General features: G+C 31.9%; 4 protein-coding genes across 10 annotated transcripts; 2 read left to right on the top strand and 2 right to left on the bottom strand.

Moving 5' to 3' along the window:
- Positions 1-25: 25 nt before the first annotated feature.
- Positions 26-3,394, bottom strand: Carmine (AP-3 complex subunit carmine). Its single transcript, XM_076441006.1, has 9 exons — positions 3,254-3,394; positions 2,883-3,067; positions 2,578-2,812; positions 2,333-2,492; positions 2,136-2,249; positions 864-1,043; positions 634-792; positions 505-555; positions 26-426 (listed from the first exon to the last, which is right to left on the bottom strand). Exons 1-9 carry the CDS (start codon positions 3,286-3,288, stop codon positions 292-294), a joined length of 1,254 nt encoding a protein of 417 aa, XP_076297121.1. The 5' UTR covers positions 3,289-3,394; the 3' UTR covers positions 26-291.
- Positions 3,395-10,947, top strand: Fws (Conserved oligomeric Golgi complex subunit 5 four way stop). 2 transcript variants are annotated; one of them, XM_076440866.1, is made up of 14 exons: positions 3,395-3,732; positions 3,819-3,911; positions 3,985-4,109; positions 4,195-4,414; positions 4,485-4,627; positions 4,703-4,969; positions 5,045-5,165; positions 5,225-5,342; positions 5,415-5,555; positions 5,636-6,019; positions 6,106-6,231; positions 6,303-6,411; positions 6,596-6,817; positions 6,937-10,947. In XM_076440866.1, exons 1-14 carry the CDS (start codon positions 3,693-3,695, stop codon positions 7,120-7,122), a joined length of 2,295 nt encoding a protein of 764 aa, XP_076296981.1. In that variant the 5' UTR covers positions 3,395-3,692; the 3' UTR covers positions 7,123-10,947. The 2 variants fall into 2 exon arrangements, with proteins under 2 accessions (XP_076296981.1, XP_076296990.1); XM_076440875.1 differs by lacking the exons at positions 3,395-3,732; positions 3,819-3,911; positions 3,985-4,109 and having other exon boundaries at positions 4,271-4,414; positions 4,472-4,627.
- LOC143217134 (uncharacterized) lies at positions 7,418-11,460 on the bottom strand. Of its 5 annotated transcripts, none has more exons than XM_076440952.1 (9): positions 11,328-11,460; positions 9,231-9,366; positions 9,010-9,132; positions 8,816-8,936; positions 8,646-8,751; positions 8,439-8,573; positions 8,027-8,373; positions 7,727-7,949; positions 7,418-7,658 (listed from the first exon to the last, which is right to left on the bottom strand). In XM_076440952.1, the coding sequence occupies exons 2-9, from the start codon at positions 9,346-9,348 to the stop codon at positions 7,509-7,511; spliced, it is 1,323 nt and encodes a 440-aa protein (XP_076297067.1). In that variant the 5' UTR covers positions 9,349-9,366; positions 11,328-11,460; the 3' UTR covers positions 7,418-7,508. The 5 variants fall into 5 exon arrangements, with proteins under 5 accessions (XP_076297067.1, XP_076297079.1, XP_076297049.1 ...); XM_076440964.1 differs by lacking the exon at positions 11,328-11,460 and adding an exon at positions 9,680-10,748; XM_076440934.1 differs by lacking the exon at positions 11,328-11,460 and adding an exon at positions 9,547-10,748.
- LOC143217209 (putative phosphatase phospho2) lies at positions 11,266-13,042 on the top strand. 2 transcript variants are annotated; one of them, XM_076441176.1, is made up of 2 exons: positions 11,266-11,640; positions 12,074-13,042. In XM_076441176.1, the coding sequence occupies exon 2, from the start codon at positions 12,190-12,192 to the stop codon at positions 12,928-12,930; it is 741 nt and encodes a 246-aa protein (XP_076297291.1). In that variant the 5' UTR covers positions 11,266-11,640; positions 12,074-12,189; the 3' UTR covers positions 12,931-13,042. The 2 variants fall into 2 exon arrangements, with proteins under 2 accessions (XP_076297291.1, XP_076297283.1); XM_076441168.1 differs by having other exon boundaries at positions 11,289-11,640; positions 12,190-13,042.
- Positions 13,043-13,051: the final 9 nt, after the last annotated feature.

Below are 13,051 nucleotides of genomic sequence, written 5' to 3' on the forward strand. Positions count from 1 at the left end.
AATGTTTTTTCATAGATGCTTTATATTAATCTTTTTCTTTATTGAAAGAATTGTCTTTATTCATAATTATTTACACTTTGAAAAGTATGATTAAAACTTATTATAAGGATTATAATATTATGCCTTTGTAGAAAAGTTTAATATCTATAATTGCGGGGAACAAATCTTATTGTATTATATAGGGATTTATTGATTTGTTACTTTTTGTTATTTGCACCATTATTATAGACATTTAGTCTTCTGAATATGAAAAATATTTCATTTCTTGATGGAATCACTGATATCTTTTATTTACATTCTTATCTGAAACTTTCCAGCTTTGGTAATGTATTTAACACCTTTAAAAGGTTTATATTTTTCTCCGTCCATGTCTAGCCGGTTAACTTTCAAACCAGATACTGCTAATTGATTGATTGTAAAATGTACCTAAAATGAATGTTTAGTAACGTTTATTTTTAATATTGCAAGTTAGAACTTCCACTAGTATAGAAAATAGATAGTTACATTAATCGCAGGATTAGACTCCATTACACTAGCTGAATTTTGGATTGCAATCTGAAATATTTCCAAATTCGTATACTTATTACCCAAGTATTTGTTTGATTATTTTATTTTCTATAAAAGTTTACATACCGAGCCCTTTAGATTGGGTAATTTGGAAACATCTATCCTTCCAATATCCCAAAACAGAATTTTGCTGACAGGATCAAATGAATATTTTCCCTGATTTGGTGTTAGAGTACAATTCAATACTACTTTTGGCATAGGAATTTCTAATGTCACATTTTCCACCTAAAATATACACATTTTAATATTTGATTAGTTATTATAAAAGTGATAGTTATTATAAAAGAAATACATACAGTTCTGCCAATAGTTTGTTTTGGTCCAACTGTTATATCTAATCTGCCACCTCCTGGTTCTTTAAGACTAATATTGTGTCTCACATATATTGGAATAGCTACAATACTTTGTGATCCTATGTGGTAAGAAAGAAGTCGGAAATTACCATCTGGTGGAATAAAAGAAAGTATTCGTTTCGACTGGAAAAAGATTAGACATTTTATTAACAACACAAGTAATAAATTTGTTCGAGGGGGTAGATTCTCGTTTTCAGGATTGCAAGGGTGCAGGATGCATCTTCTCATTTCTCAATAATGCAAAGATGGGGTTTTTCAGTAGTGAAATCGTCCTCAAAAGCAGGGCTGTGGAGTTGGAGTCAGAGTTTGGGAGTAATTGCTGATCACTGGAGTCAGAGCCGGAGAAAGAAAAAGCTATATACCGACTCCTGAAGTCGGAGTCAGAGTCAGAAAAAGCTATATACCGACTCCTGAAGTCGGAGTCAGAGTCAGAAAAAAATATATCGACTCTGACTCCAACTCTGGCTCTTTTGTTTACCAATAAACACAGGCTCAATGAGCAGAAGTTTAATGAAGCATGGTAATTCATTTACACCCATCCAAGAAGCTTGGAATGACCTTCCTATGGTTCTTATAGAAGAAATGATTCATTCAGTACCAAAAAAATAAAAGATAGCCCTAAAAGCGACAAGTATCTCTATGAAATATTAGAGATTATATTAATTTACGAAAATGGAAACTTTATTGTTAGTATTCCTCAAATTGATACATATTTTCTAACTATTTCCTGAAAGTGAGAAAGTAACAGTCGTGTTGTGTTGTATGAGAGTTATCTGTTCCATATTCTTAGACTTTAATACAATATTTCAACTATTTATTCAGTTTTATTACAACTTTTAATTATTTTGAGTACATATTTTTTCAATTTGGAGAGCCAGAGTCGGAATCGGAGTCGGAGTCGGATTCGGATTCAGAGTCAGAGGTAAACAGAAAGAGGAGTTGGAGTCAGAGTTATGAATTTTGTCTACCGATTCCGCAGCCCCGTCCTATTTTTACGTTTACGAGGCGTAATTTGCATTATTCGGGAGTATAAACCTGCATCGAAGCATAAACGTAAGAATAGGTCTTTTGAGCGCGATTGCGGCCTAGATTGATCTTTTATCTAGCGCTTTTGACTAATGAAAAACCACATCTTTGCATTATCAATAAATGAGAAGACGCACCCTTGCAATCCTAGAAACGAGTCTACCCCCTTAAAATTATATGTATTCTTACCTCCCATCTTTTAAATCTAACACAAGGATGAAAACTAACATCGTCGAACAATCTGGGATTCATAAAAGAAAGTGTTAAATCTGGCATACCACTTAACTTTATGCAGCAATCGATCTGCAATTATAGTTTTATAATGCAAACATGGTGCAGATTTATACCATTGCATGTATAATATAGAAACTTTCCAAGTAACTTACATAGCCTTGAATTTCTGCAAATACAGTTGCTCCAGTTCTATCAATAATAGCATCTACTTCTTCTACAACATCAAAATATGCCTCATTATTTGTGTATTTCACACCAGTTCTCCTCCAAGGAACATTAGACAGCTGCCCACTTGGTAATGTTGCGCTGACACTATAATTTTCATAAATATAATTAGAATTGAATAAGACTATGTCTAATTTCATGTTTTTTATAAGTGAACAATTCAAATATTTACTTAGATTTTCCTGTAACGGTATTTGCAATAGTTCTTAAGATGTTCGGTGGTTTAATAAGCTCCTTCAAAATATTAGATTCAGTAGCTAATGGAAAACCATTATCCAACATTTCATCTAACAACTCATATACAACTACATAATTTTCTTTTATAATTGTTTCTGTACATTCGCTAAAGTAGTCTTCAAACGTATCCACTACTCTATGTAAAAATTCGATTACAAATAGCGGTGGAACTGTAACATAAAAGTGTTAATTAAAATGGATCTTATAATTCGGATAACTCTAGTCAAATTTGATATATACCTTCTGTCATACATACAGCAACGAAGAACATATTACAGCGATATATACTGATTAGATAGTGATGAGGTGTAGCTATTACAGGTGGTGTATCTTCGGGAGACAAAACTCTTCGTTGTTGGTCAAAAAAATAATCACATAATGATCTAGCAACAGCACTCTTCCAATGCTTCTCCATGAACACATCCCTAAGTATGAAATTATATATTTCTCTCTTATGAAAATCGAAAATAATTGTTCAACAAAACTTGTTTGCCACAAATAAACATGTTCAAACTGAATATCGAACGTATTTAAGAGGAACACATGTAGATTTTTAACCAAATTCTTGTCAAATGTCACATCTGGTTTTTCACTTACGATTTCTTACTTACCCTGAAGAGTTTATAATAAATAAGCTGTGGATCATTTTCTAAAATTGATTATTTGTTAGAGAACGGAGAACAAAATTGCACGTTAATTTAATATTATTTCAATGCTCTAAATCCGTTTGACACATACTCGTGTATATATACAAACTGTACAACCACTGATCATGAATTGTCATGAATCCGCGAGTTATCTATATTTATATGTGATTTGTATGCATTGAAACACGCATACTCTTAAAATGTTCTCGCAAAACTTCTTTAGCATAAATAAATGTAATTTAATTTGTATTCTGTTTGGTACTATATAAGAAATAACAACAATAAGGATAACAGAAAAGAATTAAAAATAATCAATTGCCAACCTATACAATTTTGTGACGTGTCATTCGGTATATCTTTCATTTTCACTTTATATTTTTCATACCTATAAAATAACCTGATAATGGATGAAATTACGAGTTGGGAAGGAATAGAAAAAGACGGTAATTCATTTTTAATTATATTTCAAATTATATTTCGTAGCAATGTTTTTCACTCTTTGTTTAATTAATTTTTATGTTTTTCCCAGATTTCTTTAAACAATTTTTTGATGGTGAATCTAAGAAAGCTGATATCAATCAAGTCTTATCAGTAGCACAGCAAATAAACAAATTAGGACAAGGTAAATAAATAAATTAATATAATTAACAAATAAAATGAATATGTCACGTGATATAAATGTCTGTTTATTTTAGCGATTGAAATATTAAATACTGAACTTCAGAAGCAGGTTTTAGCTAATCACGAAGATTTATTATCGCAGGCAACATGGGTTGAAAAGTTAGAAGGTGTACTTGCAATAATGCAATCTCATGTTCAGGTATGAATAAAATTGAATTATACAAAGGATATTATACAGTATATTATGTTGATCTTATAATTGTTAAATAACATTCAAATTTTAGAGTCTTTTATCGGCTGTGGAACGCTTACGTGGAAAGATTGTTGATCCATTCAATAGAATTGAAAATCAAACTGTTGTTTTAGCAAGATTACACGAAACTTCTGACTTGCTGCGAAGAGTGGCTAGAATGCAACATTTATCGAAACGTTTATATTCTCAAATGACAAATAATGTGCAAGGTCCAGATATTATAAAAGCTGCTAATAGCCTTCATGAGTTGGGTTAGTTAATTGATTGCTTCAGTATATCTATAATATTCTAAAATATCACACAAACAGCTGTTACTTTTAGAACAACTGATGATGGATACAGATTTAAATGGCTTGGATGTAATTGCGGATGATCAACAAGCTGTTAAAGCTCATAGAACAACAGTACAAAGGATAGCAACTTATACTTTATCTCAAGGTTTACAAACAATGGATGGGACAAAAGTATATAAACTCATACCGATTTTTCAAGTATATTAGAACTTTTGTAATAACTAATTCTAAACTAATAACAAACAGGTTAGTACCGCGGTGCAAGTATTTCAAAATTTAGGAATTGTTAAAGGAGCTGTAGATAATATCATGGATTCTGCTATATTGGAAATTGAAAGAATTGCTACAGAATCTTTAGATTTGACTCTAGCAACGAATCAAGATTTTGGAAAGAGAGGAGCACCTGGACGAGCAGCAATTCCTGGTTTAGGATCGTCTGGAAATTTACGCACACGAATTTGGGAAAATCTTGAAAGATTATTTCAAGATACTCTTTATACACAATGTTTACAAGTAATTAGAAATTCTTTTCTTAACTTTTGTGTACAATGTTGTCCATTTATACATACACTCTATTTGTTATTTCAGATTGAACTGTTACAAAGAATTCTATTAGAGTACCATGCGAAAGAATTAAATGAATTATCTCAAAAATTTTGGAATAGAATAAACGATTTACTTTCTAAAATATTAGTCGAACGTGCTCAAAGTAAGTATTAATTTAAATCATTTGTTTAAACATTAAAGATAATACGTTTTTATTTATAGGTTCCTCATTCGTTAAACAAGCATTAGAAGGCGAGTATCCAAAATTTTTGAGAATCTTTCTAGATTTGAGTAAACGATTGAAGGAAAGATCACAAAATATTGGCATTTACAACATCAAGTAAGCTAGAAGATATTTCACTTGAATTACTCTTTTCATTTCAACAAAATAACATATTTCCGTTTCCATTAGCCATAATGTATTGTCTCCGTTTGAGAATGCATACCTATCGCGTTCAGTATCACGCTTATTGGACCCAGTACATACTATGTTTTCTGGGGAAGGATTACCTACTCAAGATGAAATTGATGGCCTCATCCGTACAGTGACAAAGTAAAATAGATAATTTTTTTATGTTCATTTACTAAATTTTAGTTTTTTTATCTCATCGTTACTTTATTGTTTGTTTTTAGCGAACTAAGTGTATCACTAGTCGATGATGGTCTTTCAACAGTAGTTGCCCGCAATGTAGGCAAAGCTATAAGGCTTTTCTGTCTAAAGTGTGAGCAGGGATTACACGTGGGAGGTGAAGCTAGTCAAGTAATTGATTCATGTACTACAGTACAGCAGACTAACGTGTCGCTTGCAAACCTACTTTATTACCTTTCCAATCAAATAAGTCGTGTTGTGGCGAATTTATCTACTGGTTTGCCATCGGAAGGAAGTAACATCATTTCTATAGCTCTGAAGGAAACAGATACATTAACAAAAAACATATTATCACCGTTATTAGCTTCTATTAGCGATGCTATCGAAAGCATTATTTTAACTATGCACGACGATCCAGAATTTCGAGAGTAAGTGAATAAATAACTTGTGTTTACTTGTACTTTGAAACATATGTATAAATGATATAAAATAACATGATGTTTCTCCAATATAGTCCAAGCAGTCCTCTAGGAAAAGAAATTAACTGTTCTTTGTATATGCGCGAGTTGCAAGGGTTTATTTTACGTTCTGTGAACACATTTCTTGTGCCCTACAAGAATCAAACCGTCGTTGCTGAATGGTAAATAAATTTCAGTTACAATGATTTATATTATACATCACGTGATACTAATTGATCGATTGTTATTTAAGCTGTAAGACGGTCGCTTCACGATGTATTGAACTATTTGTAAGACACGCTTGCTTACTAAGACCTTTAACAGATTTTGGAAAAGCGAAACTTATTGTTGACTTCAGTCAGGTATACTATTAGTAATAATAATTTGAAAAAAAAATATCAAAATCTCAATATCGTATTTTTGATTTTCGACTTATTTTATCTTGTACAGTAATATAGAGTCATCCCTTAAAATATTTATCATACGGAAATGGTTGGACAGTCTGTACGAACGTAGAGCTCTAAGACAATATTTATTTCTGTTTAGATGGAAGTAGCTGTTTCTCCCTTGTGTAGAGGTGGACAATTGGGTTCATCAGAACAACAACAATACAGAACGTTACGAGCATTAAAAGTATTGCTTCCACTTACTCCGGAAGAAATTGTTAACAAAGTTGTAGATGGAGCAGGAGAAAGCGGAATACCTCGCTCCCTCGTTCTTCTGCATTTATTTTCTACAGCACCCCCCGAATTAGTATCTCCGCATCAGGTAAACTAGTATAAACAGTTTAGTACTTGTGCATAAGACATCAGCTTTTTCATTTACAACTGTAGATTATCGAATGTCTGATAATTCCGATTCGAGTGAATGATTCATTGTTGTTTCAGAGTGCAAGTTGGTCCGTGGGACGATTATCCCAATGGATGGATAAACATCCAAATGAAAGAGACAGATTAGCTTTTTGTAGTGGACCACTAGAACGTTACCAATTAACTGTCAGACAACATAATCTTCCATCATTTCATCCTTTGTTTCCATTAATGAAAAAATTAGCTAATTTGGATGATCATTAAAATGTACCTACAATATTTGTGAACATAATATTATATATAGACTGCAGATTTTTATGCAAAAATTCACATTTTCCTAAGAATTATAAAACTGAGGTAAAGCAAAATATCATTTTGTCCACGTTAATAATTTTAATATGTTGAAGATAATGTTAAAAGGGAAAGAATTCGAATACAGTAATTATTTTATTATTCCGTAAAGATCCTTAGAAGCCGTAAATGCAAGAAAATCTGCAGTGTAGTTATATGTATTTTATCAAGAATTTTTCACATTTATAAGCAATAAAAGTACTACTCATTTCTGTATAGTATTTTATTAATGTAATATAAAAGTATAAATTTTGAAGAGATCAATATTAAAAAAAAATCTTTGTAAACTTACATTTTTATCAGTTATTGATTAATCTCTGTACACACACTGTTTTAAATATGCCCATTCCAATGATGGTCATAATACTTACAGACAGTAATAATCTCCAATTATGCTTTTTTGGACCTATATATGTAGGTGGTATGCCAATATCGTTTTCCTTTTTTATCTGAGTTTAAAAAACATAATTCAGAACTGTTCATGCTTTGTAATATGTATTTGGCATGCAATACTCACCCTTTTAGAAAGTGTTTTTAACAATATAAGCTCCTTCTTAAGTAAAGAAAGAGTCTTTTGTGTTTTTTTCAATACTTCTTCAAAATTTGCCATTTGTTCTGAAGTTAAGTGCATATTCTCGTCATTTGCTTTTGATAAACCATATTTAATGTATTGATAACTGGAACCTATAACTGCAACTTGTCTAGATGTAGTACCTAAGGAGACAACACCGTCATATATTCTAGAAAAAAAAAGAGAAAAATCAAACTTTCTCAACAAAAATTTTGTAATATTGAGGCTTTACAAAAGTTAGCATACGTATATGGTAAAGATTTATTAATAAGTCCAATACTGTGTATGCTCCACTTCTTTTTATGAAACTTATGAAGCTGATCCATAAACTGTGTCCTATGCGCCTTAATATCAATATTTAAATTGCATAGCTTATCTTCACTTAATTGTAAAAAACTCTTAAGGCTCATTCCTTCAAAATTAAGAGTATATTTTTCTAGGCCCATTCCATTTAACATTGTGTACACATCAAAATCTGTAGTGGTGGCATTGATATTATTCAATAATGGAAACAAATCCTTCCAATCACATACTTTAGATATTTCACTAACAGTTATTATTTCTTCTTCGTCAAAATCTAATAATGACAGTATCTATAACAATTATAAAAATATGACATTTTAAATTACTTTAAATTGTTTGTCTTCAAATTGTTTACCTTATCATATCCTTTTACTGAAGCTATGTCCTTAGCAGTTAAATTACTGAGATCAGTTAATGTGGTATCAACTCCCTTCTCTATTAATAATTTTACTATGTCCGGTTTGTTCGCTATTGTTGCATACATTAAAGCCTAAAATGAAAGAAATACCCATCTAAATTTTCGCAAATTGACATTGTATTATTGTTATTCTAAAAGACTCACAGTTTGGTTTCTATTATCACAAGCATTAACATTTTTGTCATATTTTAGTAATTCTTCCACAAATTCTAAGTCTTGTGATGCACACGCATACATCAGAGATGTTTGTCTATAACATAGATTATTTTGAAAAGTTTTAAATTATAAAAAGTATTGATACAAAATTATATTACCTTTGTTTATTGGTAGCATGTACATTAGCCTTTTCTTTTATGAGTAATGTTAGACATTTTATTCGGTTTTCTATTGTGCTTTTAGTGGAACTGCATAGGGCCATTAACGGATAATACCCATCTAAAATATTATTTATTTCAAGTCATAAAATATTACTTTTTTATTGTAATATAAGAAATTTTTTAAAATGTACCTTTATGTTTATTAACATTAGCACCATTTTTTATAAGATAATCAATAGTTTCTGCTTGAGCGCATGATGCAGCATATAGAAGCGGTGTCCAACCATTATATAAAAGGGTATTAATATCGTGTGCTATGTATACACACAATTATACAAAATTATTAGCAAACGTGATTTTATGAAAATAAATTAGCAGCAAATAGTATAATTTGTCAATGAAAAATAATTACATTCGAGATAGTCCTGAATAATTTGTAGATGACCTGACATACACGCATTGCTCACATGAAATTCAAAAGTATGTTCATCATCTCCATCTAAATATTTAGATTGTTTATATGTATCCATCCTCCCTACTGAAGGTTTCTATAAATATCAACTATTCTTTACAGTCTGTACAAACATTATCATATATTGATACTTGCTATAAATACATATGTGTGCCGCACTTCTTAAATCCAAGTAAATTCTCTATTAGCTTTATATAAAAATTATTTTAAAAAAGAACCGGCACATCATTGTAGGTTAGTAGAAATATTTCAGCACCTTCACCGGGAAAGAATTGTTACCATATCATCTTCTAAATTGTGATTAGATATTTTAGTATCTTTTGCATGGCTATTGTTCATTTTAATGATGAATTAACACGTAATATAAATATGCATAAATATATAAATACCCAGCCAACCAAAAATCTAAATTTGGTCGACCTCCTGTGCGCGCATATGCCGAGCTAGTGTCGACCGTAGGACCAGAGTTTGGACATGGGCATGAGGTCGGCATCAGGTCGGCACGAATCGGCCGAATGTGCCTTTGTGGCAGCACTGTCGCACTGATGTACCGCATGCCGAATATCGTTTTACAGGTGAAACAAACAATTCCAATGCCGCTTTTGCAAAATTCACATGTTTTTCTATAAGCGAGGGTGAAACTAATATCCTAATCGCGATATGGAGCAACAAAAAATGAGTATACACATTCGGAGCTAATATCCCGTACATTACTACCGGGCCGGTATATAAGAGAAATTGGCGAAACTCGGTCGCTTTAAAAGTTGAATATTCTTCTATTGGCCTCGGGCGTCTAGAAAAATCAGATGGACAGTACTTATCGAGTACTGCCATTCGCGCGGAGATGATAAAATCATTTTTATTTATCATCTTTAAAATATAAGTGTATTCAATTAGTTGAAATTGAACTGTAAAGAAAATTGTACGGCAATGCAAATTTTAGATTATGTCTCTTGCAATCGATGCAGACAATTTTTATTTCGCATAAAGATCCGCAGTCTAGGAAAAATAACAAATGTGAGAAATAAATAAAATTTGTATTTTTTTTTTCGCCAATTTCTCTTATATACCGGCCCGGTAGTAATGTACGGGATATTAGCTCCGAATGTGTATACTCATTTTTTGTTGCTCCATATCGCGATTAGGATATTAGTTTCACCCTCGCTTATAGAAAAACATGTGAATTTTGCAAAAGCGGCATTGGAATTGTTTGTTTCACCTGTAAAACGATATTCGGCATGCGGTACATCAGTGCGACAGTGCTGCCACAAAGGCACATTCGGCCGATTCGTGCCGACCTGATGCCGACCTCATGCCCATGTCCAAACCCTGGTCCTACGGTCGTCCAAAATTAAGCCAATCGGGACTTGAGCACCTCCGAGCGTAGATTGGACAATGATTTGCCGATCTGTGCCCTAGGCACGGCTTGCCCAAGGCACGCCTGGTTAGCTGGGTATATATACTTTTCACGCTCGTGTGTACATATATGTATATATATATATGTATGTATGCAAATAAATACATAAATATATTAGTATTGTACATATTTAGTGTGCTATAAAAAATAAGCGCTGTTCTATTCTATGATCTGCTATTGTAAAAAATGTATTAATAATCTTCTTTTTATAATTCAATTCAAATAAATATAATTCAAATATATCGTCAAATAATTTACTTTTAATTATTAATGATATGTATACTAAATATATACATATTGGGTTGGAAGAATGTATATAATTTCGGTATTGATTTTTTGATTCAAGATATTTTTTTGTTCGATGATCTTTTACCAAAAAGAATAAATAAGAAAGTATTTATTGATTAAGGTTTTCATCGCTTGAATAAAGAAATTCGACTTTCTTGCCAACCCAATATATTAGTTGCATATCAATGGCTGTAAATAATTTTTTAATTTTTATCCATCACATATAAATACCTAAACAAATAGGATATATTATATTAATAATACAGCCACGTAAATATGTTATTTATTTAGATGCAGCCGCTATATAACTTATATGTATACAGTATAAATACTTTGCAAGATGATGGCTAGCAATGGCTAGGCAAAGTGTTTACATTCTTCGGAGACAATGCAATTCTTTGGCCAATAGCGACAATGCGTAGCGATGCGACGGTAGCTAGTGCACTGTAGTGCACCCACCACCATCCCACCACCGAACATCCACTGATTCAGTGGTCTGAATCACCCTGTATCTGCAGCGCTTAATTAACCTAAAAGAGACAGTCGCCGGATACCTGTCTAAGAGTTCGGTTGTAATTGTATCATTTTTCATATCTGACAAAGTGAAATTCACGGTTTAATGCACACTTAAAAACTAAATTAACAGTAAGTGACATTAGATAGATACGTTGGTTTATTCATTTACAACTAAGAATTGAGTTTTGTGGTTTACAATATCCAATATTTACAAAACTGTTTTATCCACACGTTCGGTTCATCCATATTTTCTTTCTCACTCACTCACTCATTCCTACTCTGTCCTACTCTATTATTACCCTATTTATTGCGCTCTTTCTTATTCTAGTAAGTGACATTAGTAACTAATAGTAGTAATATAAGCATTGATGTATTCTTATCAATAAAATTATTGATATATATTTATTTATTTTAATTCACAATTGTTCATATTTTATATATTATATAATTTTCTATGTTGTCAACGATAAGATTGCCCATTTCACCTTTCGCAAGTACATTAAAAATAGTCCAACAAAATACATATATAGTGACAAAAACAGTAGGAAATATGAATTTACAGGACTCTGCACGCTGTTGGTACCCGCGAGGTGTATCAGCTAAAACGAAATCAATTATATATTCTAGAAGAAAATTATTAAAACAGCTTCCATTTGTAATATATTTGCATTTTAATAGATGCATCCGTCCGTGCTCGTCGTATTCGACTTTGATCATACGATTAGCAATGATAATACCGATATCATCGCTCGTAAGCTGTTACCCCAGGAAAAATTAACGGACAATGTGAAGGAATTATATCGCACTAGCGGTTGGATCCCGTATATGGCGAAGATATTTGAATTGTTGCACAGCAGTTTAATCGATAGTAAACAAATCGAGAGAGCTATTATAAGAATACCATCGGTGCCTGGTATCGAAACACTTCTAAAAGAGTTACATGTCCGAGGCTGTGAAATTATTATTATTAGCGATTCGAATACATTGTTCATTGGACAATGGTTAAGAAACAAAAAGTTAGATCACATTATTGCACAAGTATTTACAAATCCAGCGAGAGTTGATGACAACGGTGTAATAAGGATAGATATGTACCACGTACAAGATTCATGCAAACTAAGCACCGTTAATTTATGTAAAGGTCAAATTCTAGAAAGTTATATGAAACAGCGGAAAAACGAAGGAGTGAACTTCGATCGAGTGGCATACGTTGGTGACGGAAAAAACGATTTATGCCCAAGTTTACGATTGACCGAGCGTGATTTCGTGTTTCCGCGACAAAATTACACGCTTATTAAAATATTGGATGGATCCGAGAAAATGGATATTCCAAAAATGAGAGCTCGTGTATTTCCTTGGAGCAATGGTATGCAAATTCTGGAAAAGTTAAAGGAAGAAGTATTTGAACACCCTTTGTAATTTTACATAGTACTATAAGTATAAACAATTGTTATAAACAGTGTGATTTTAAAGATATCAGCATGAAAGTTCTAATCTATAAATAATAATAAAGAAAAATACACAATTATAATCTACAGTT

This window comes from Lasioglossum baleicum, chromosome 2, assembly GCF_051020765.1.
Source record: "Lasioglossum baleicum chromosome 2, iyLasBale1, whole genome shotgun sequence".
NCBI classification, from domain to species: domain Eukaryota; kingdom Metazoa; phylum Arthropoda; class Insecta; order Hymenoptera; family Halictidae; genus Lasioglossum; species Lasioglossum baleicum.

Coding starts and splice junctions, on each gene's coding strand:
- Carmine (XM_076441006.1), bottom strand. CDS start 3,288: ATGATCCACAGCTTATTTATTATAAACTCTTCAGG. Junction 2,250..2,332: donor TTGCAGAAATTCAAGGCTAT/GTAAGTTACTTG, acceptor CTATAATTGCAG/ATCGATTGCTGCATAAAGTT. Junction 1,044..2,135: donor TTAGATTTAAAAGATGGGAG/GTAAGAATACAT, acceptor ATCTTTTTCCAG/TCGAAACGAATACTTTCTTT.
- Fws (XM_076440866.1), top strand. CDS start 3,693: ATGGATGAAATTACGAGTTGGGAAGGAATAGAAAAAGACG. Junction 4,110..4,194: donor TAATGCAATCTCATGTTCAG/GTATGAATAAAA, acceptor TTCAAATTTTAG/AGTCTTTTATCGGCTGTGGA. Junction 6,818..6,936: donor AATTAGTATCTCCGCATCAG/GTAAACTAGTAT, acceptor TTGTTGTTTCAG/AGTGCAAGTTGGTCCGTGGG.
- LOC143217134 (XM_076440952.1), bottom strand. CDS start 9,348: ATGGATACATATAAACAATCTAAATATTTAGATGGAGATGATGAACAT. Junction 8,937..9,009: donor TAATGTTAATAAACATAAAG/GTACATTTTAAA, acceptor ATAATATTTTAG/ATGGGTATTATCCGTTAATG. Junction 7,659..7,726: donor TAAAAACACTTTCTAAAAGG/GTGAGTATTGCA, acceptor TTTTAAACTCAG/ATAAAAAAGGAAAACGATAT.
- LOC143217209 (XM_076441176.1), top strand. CDS start 12,190: ATGCATCCGTCCGTGCTCGTCGTATTCGACTTTGATCATACGATTAGC.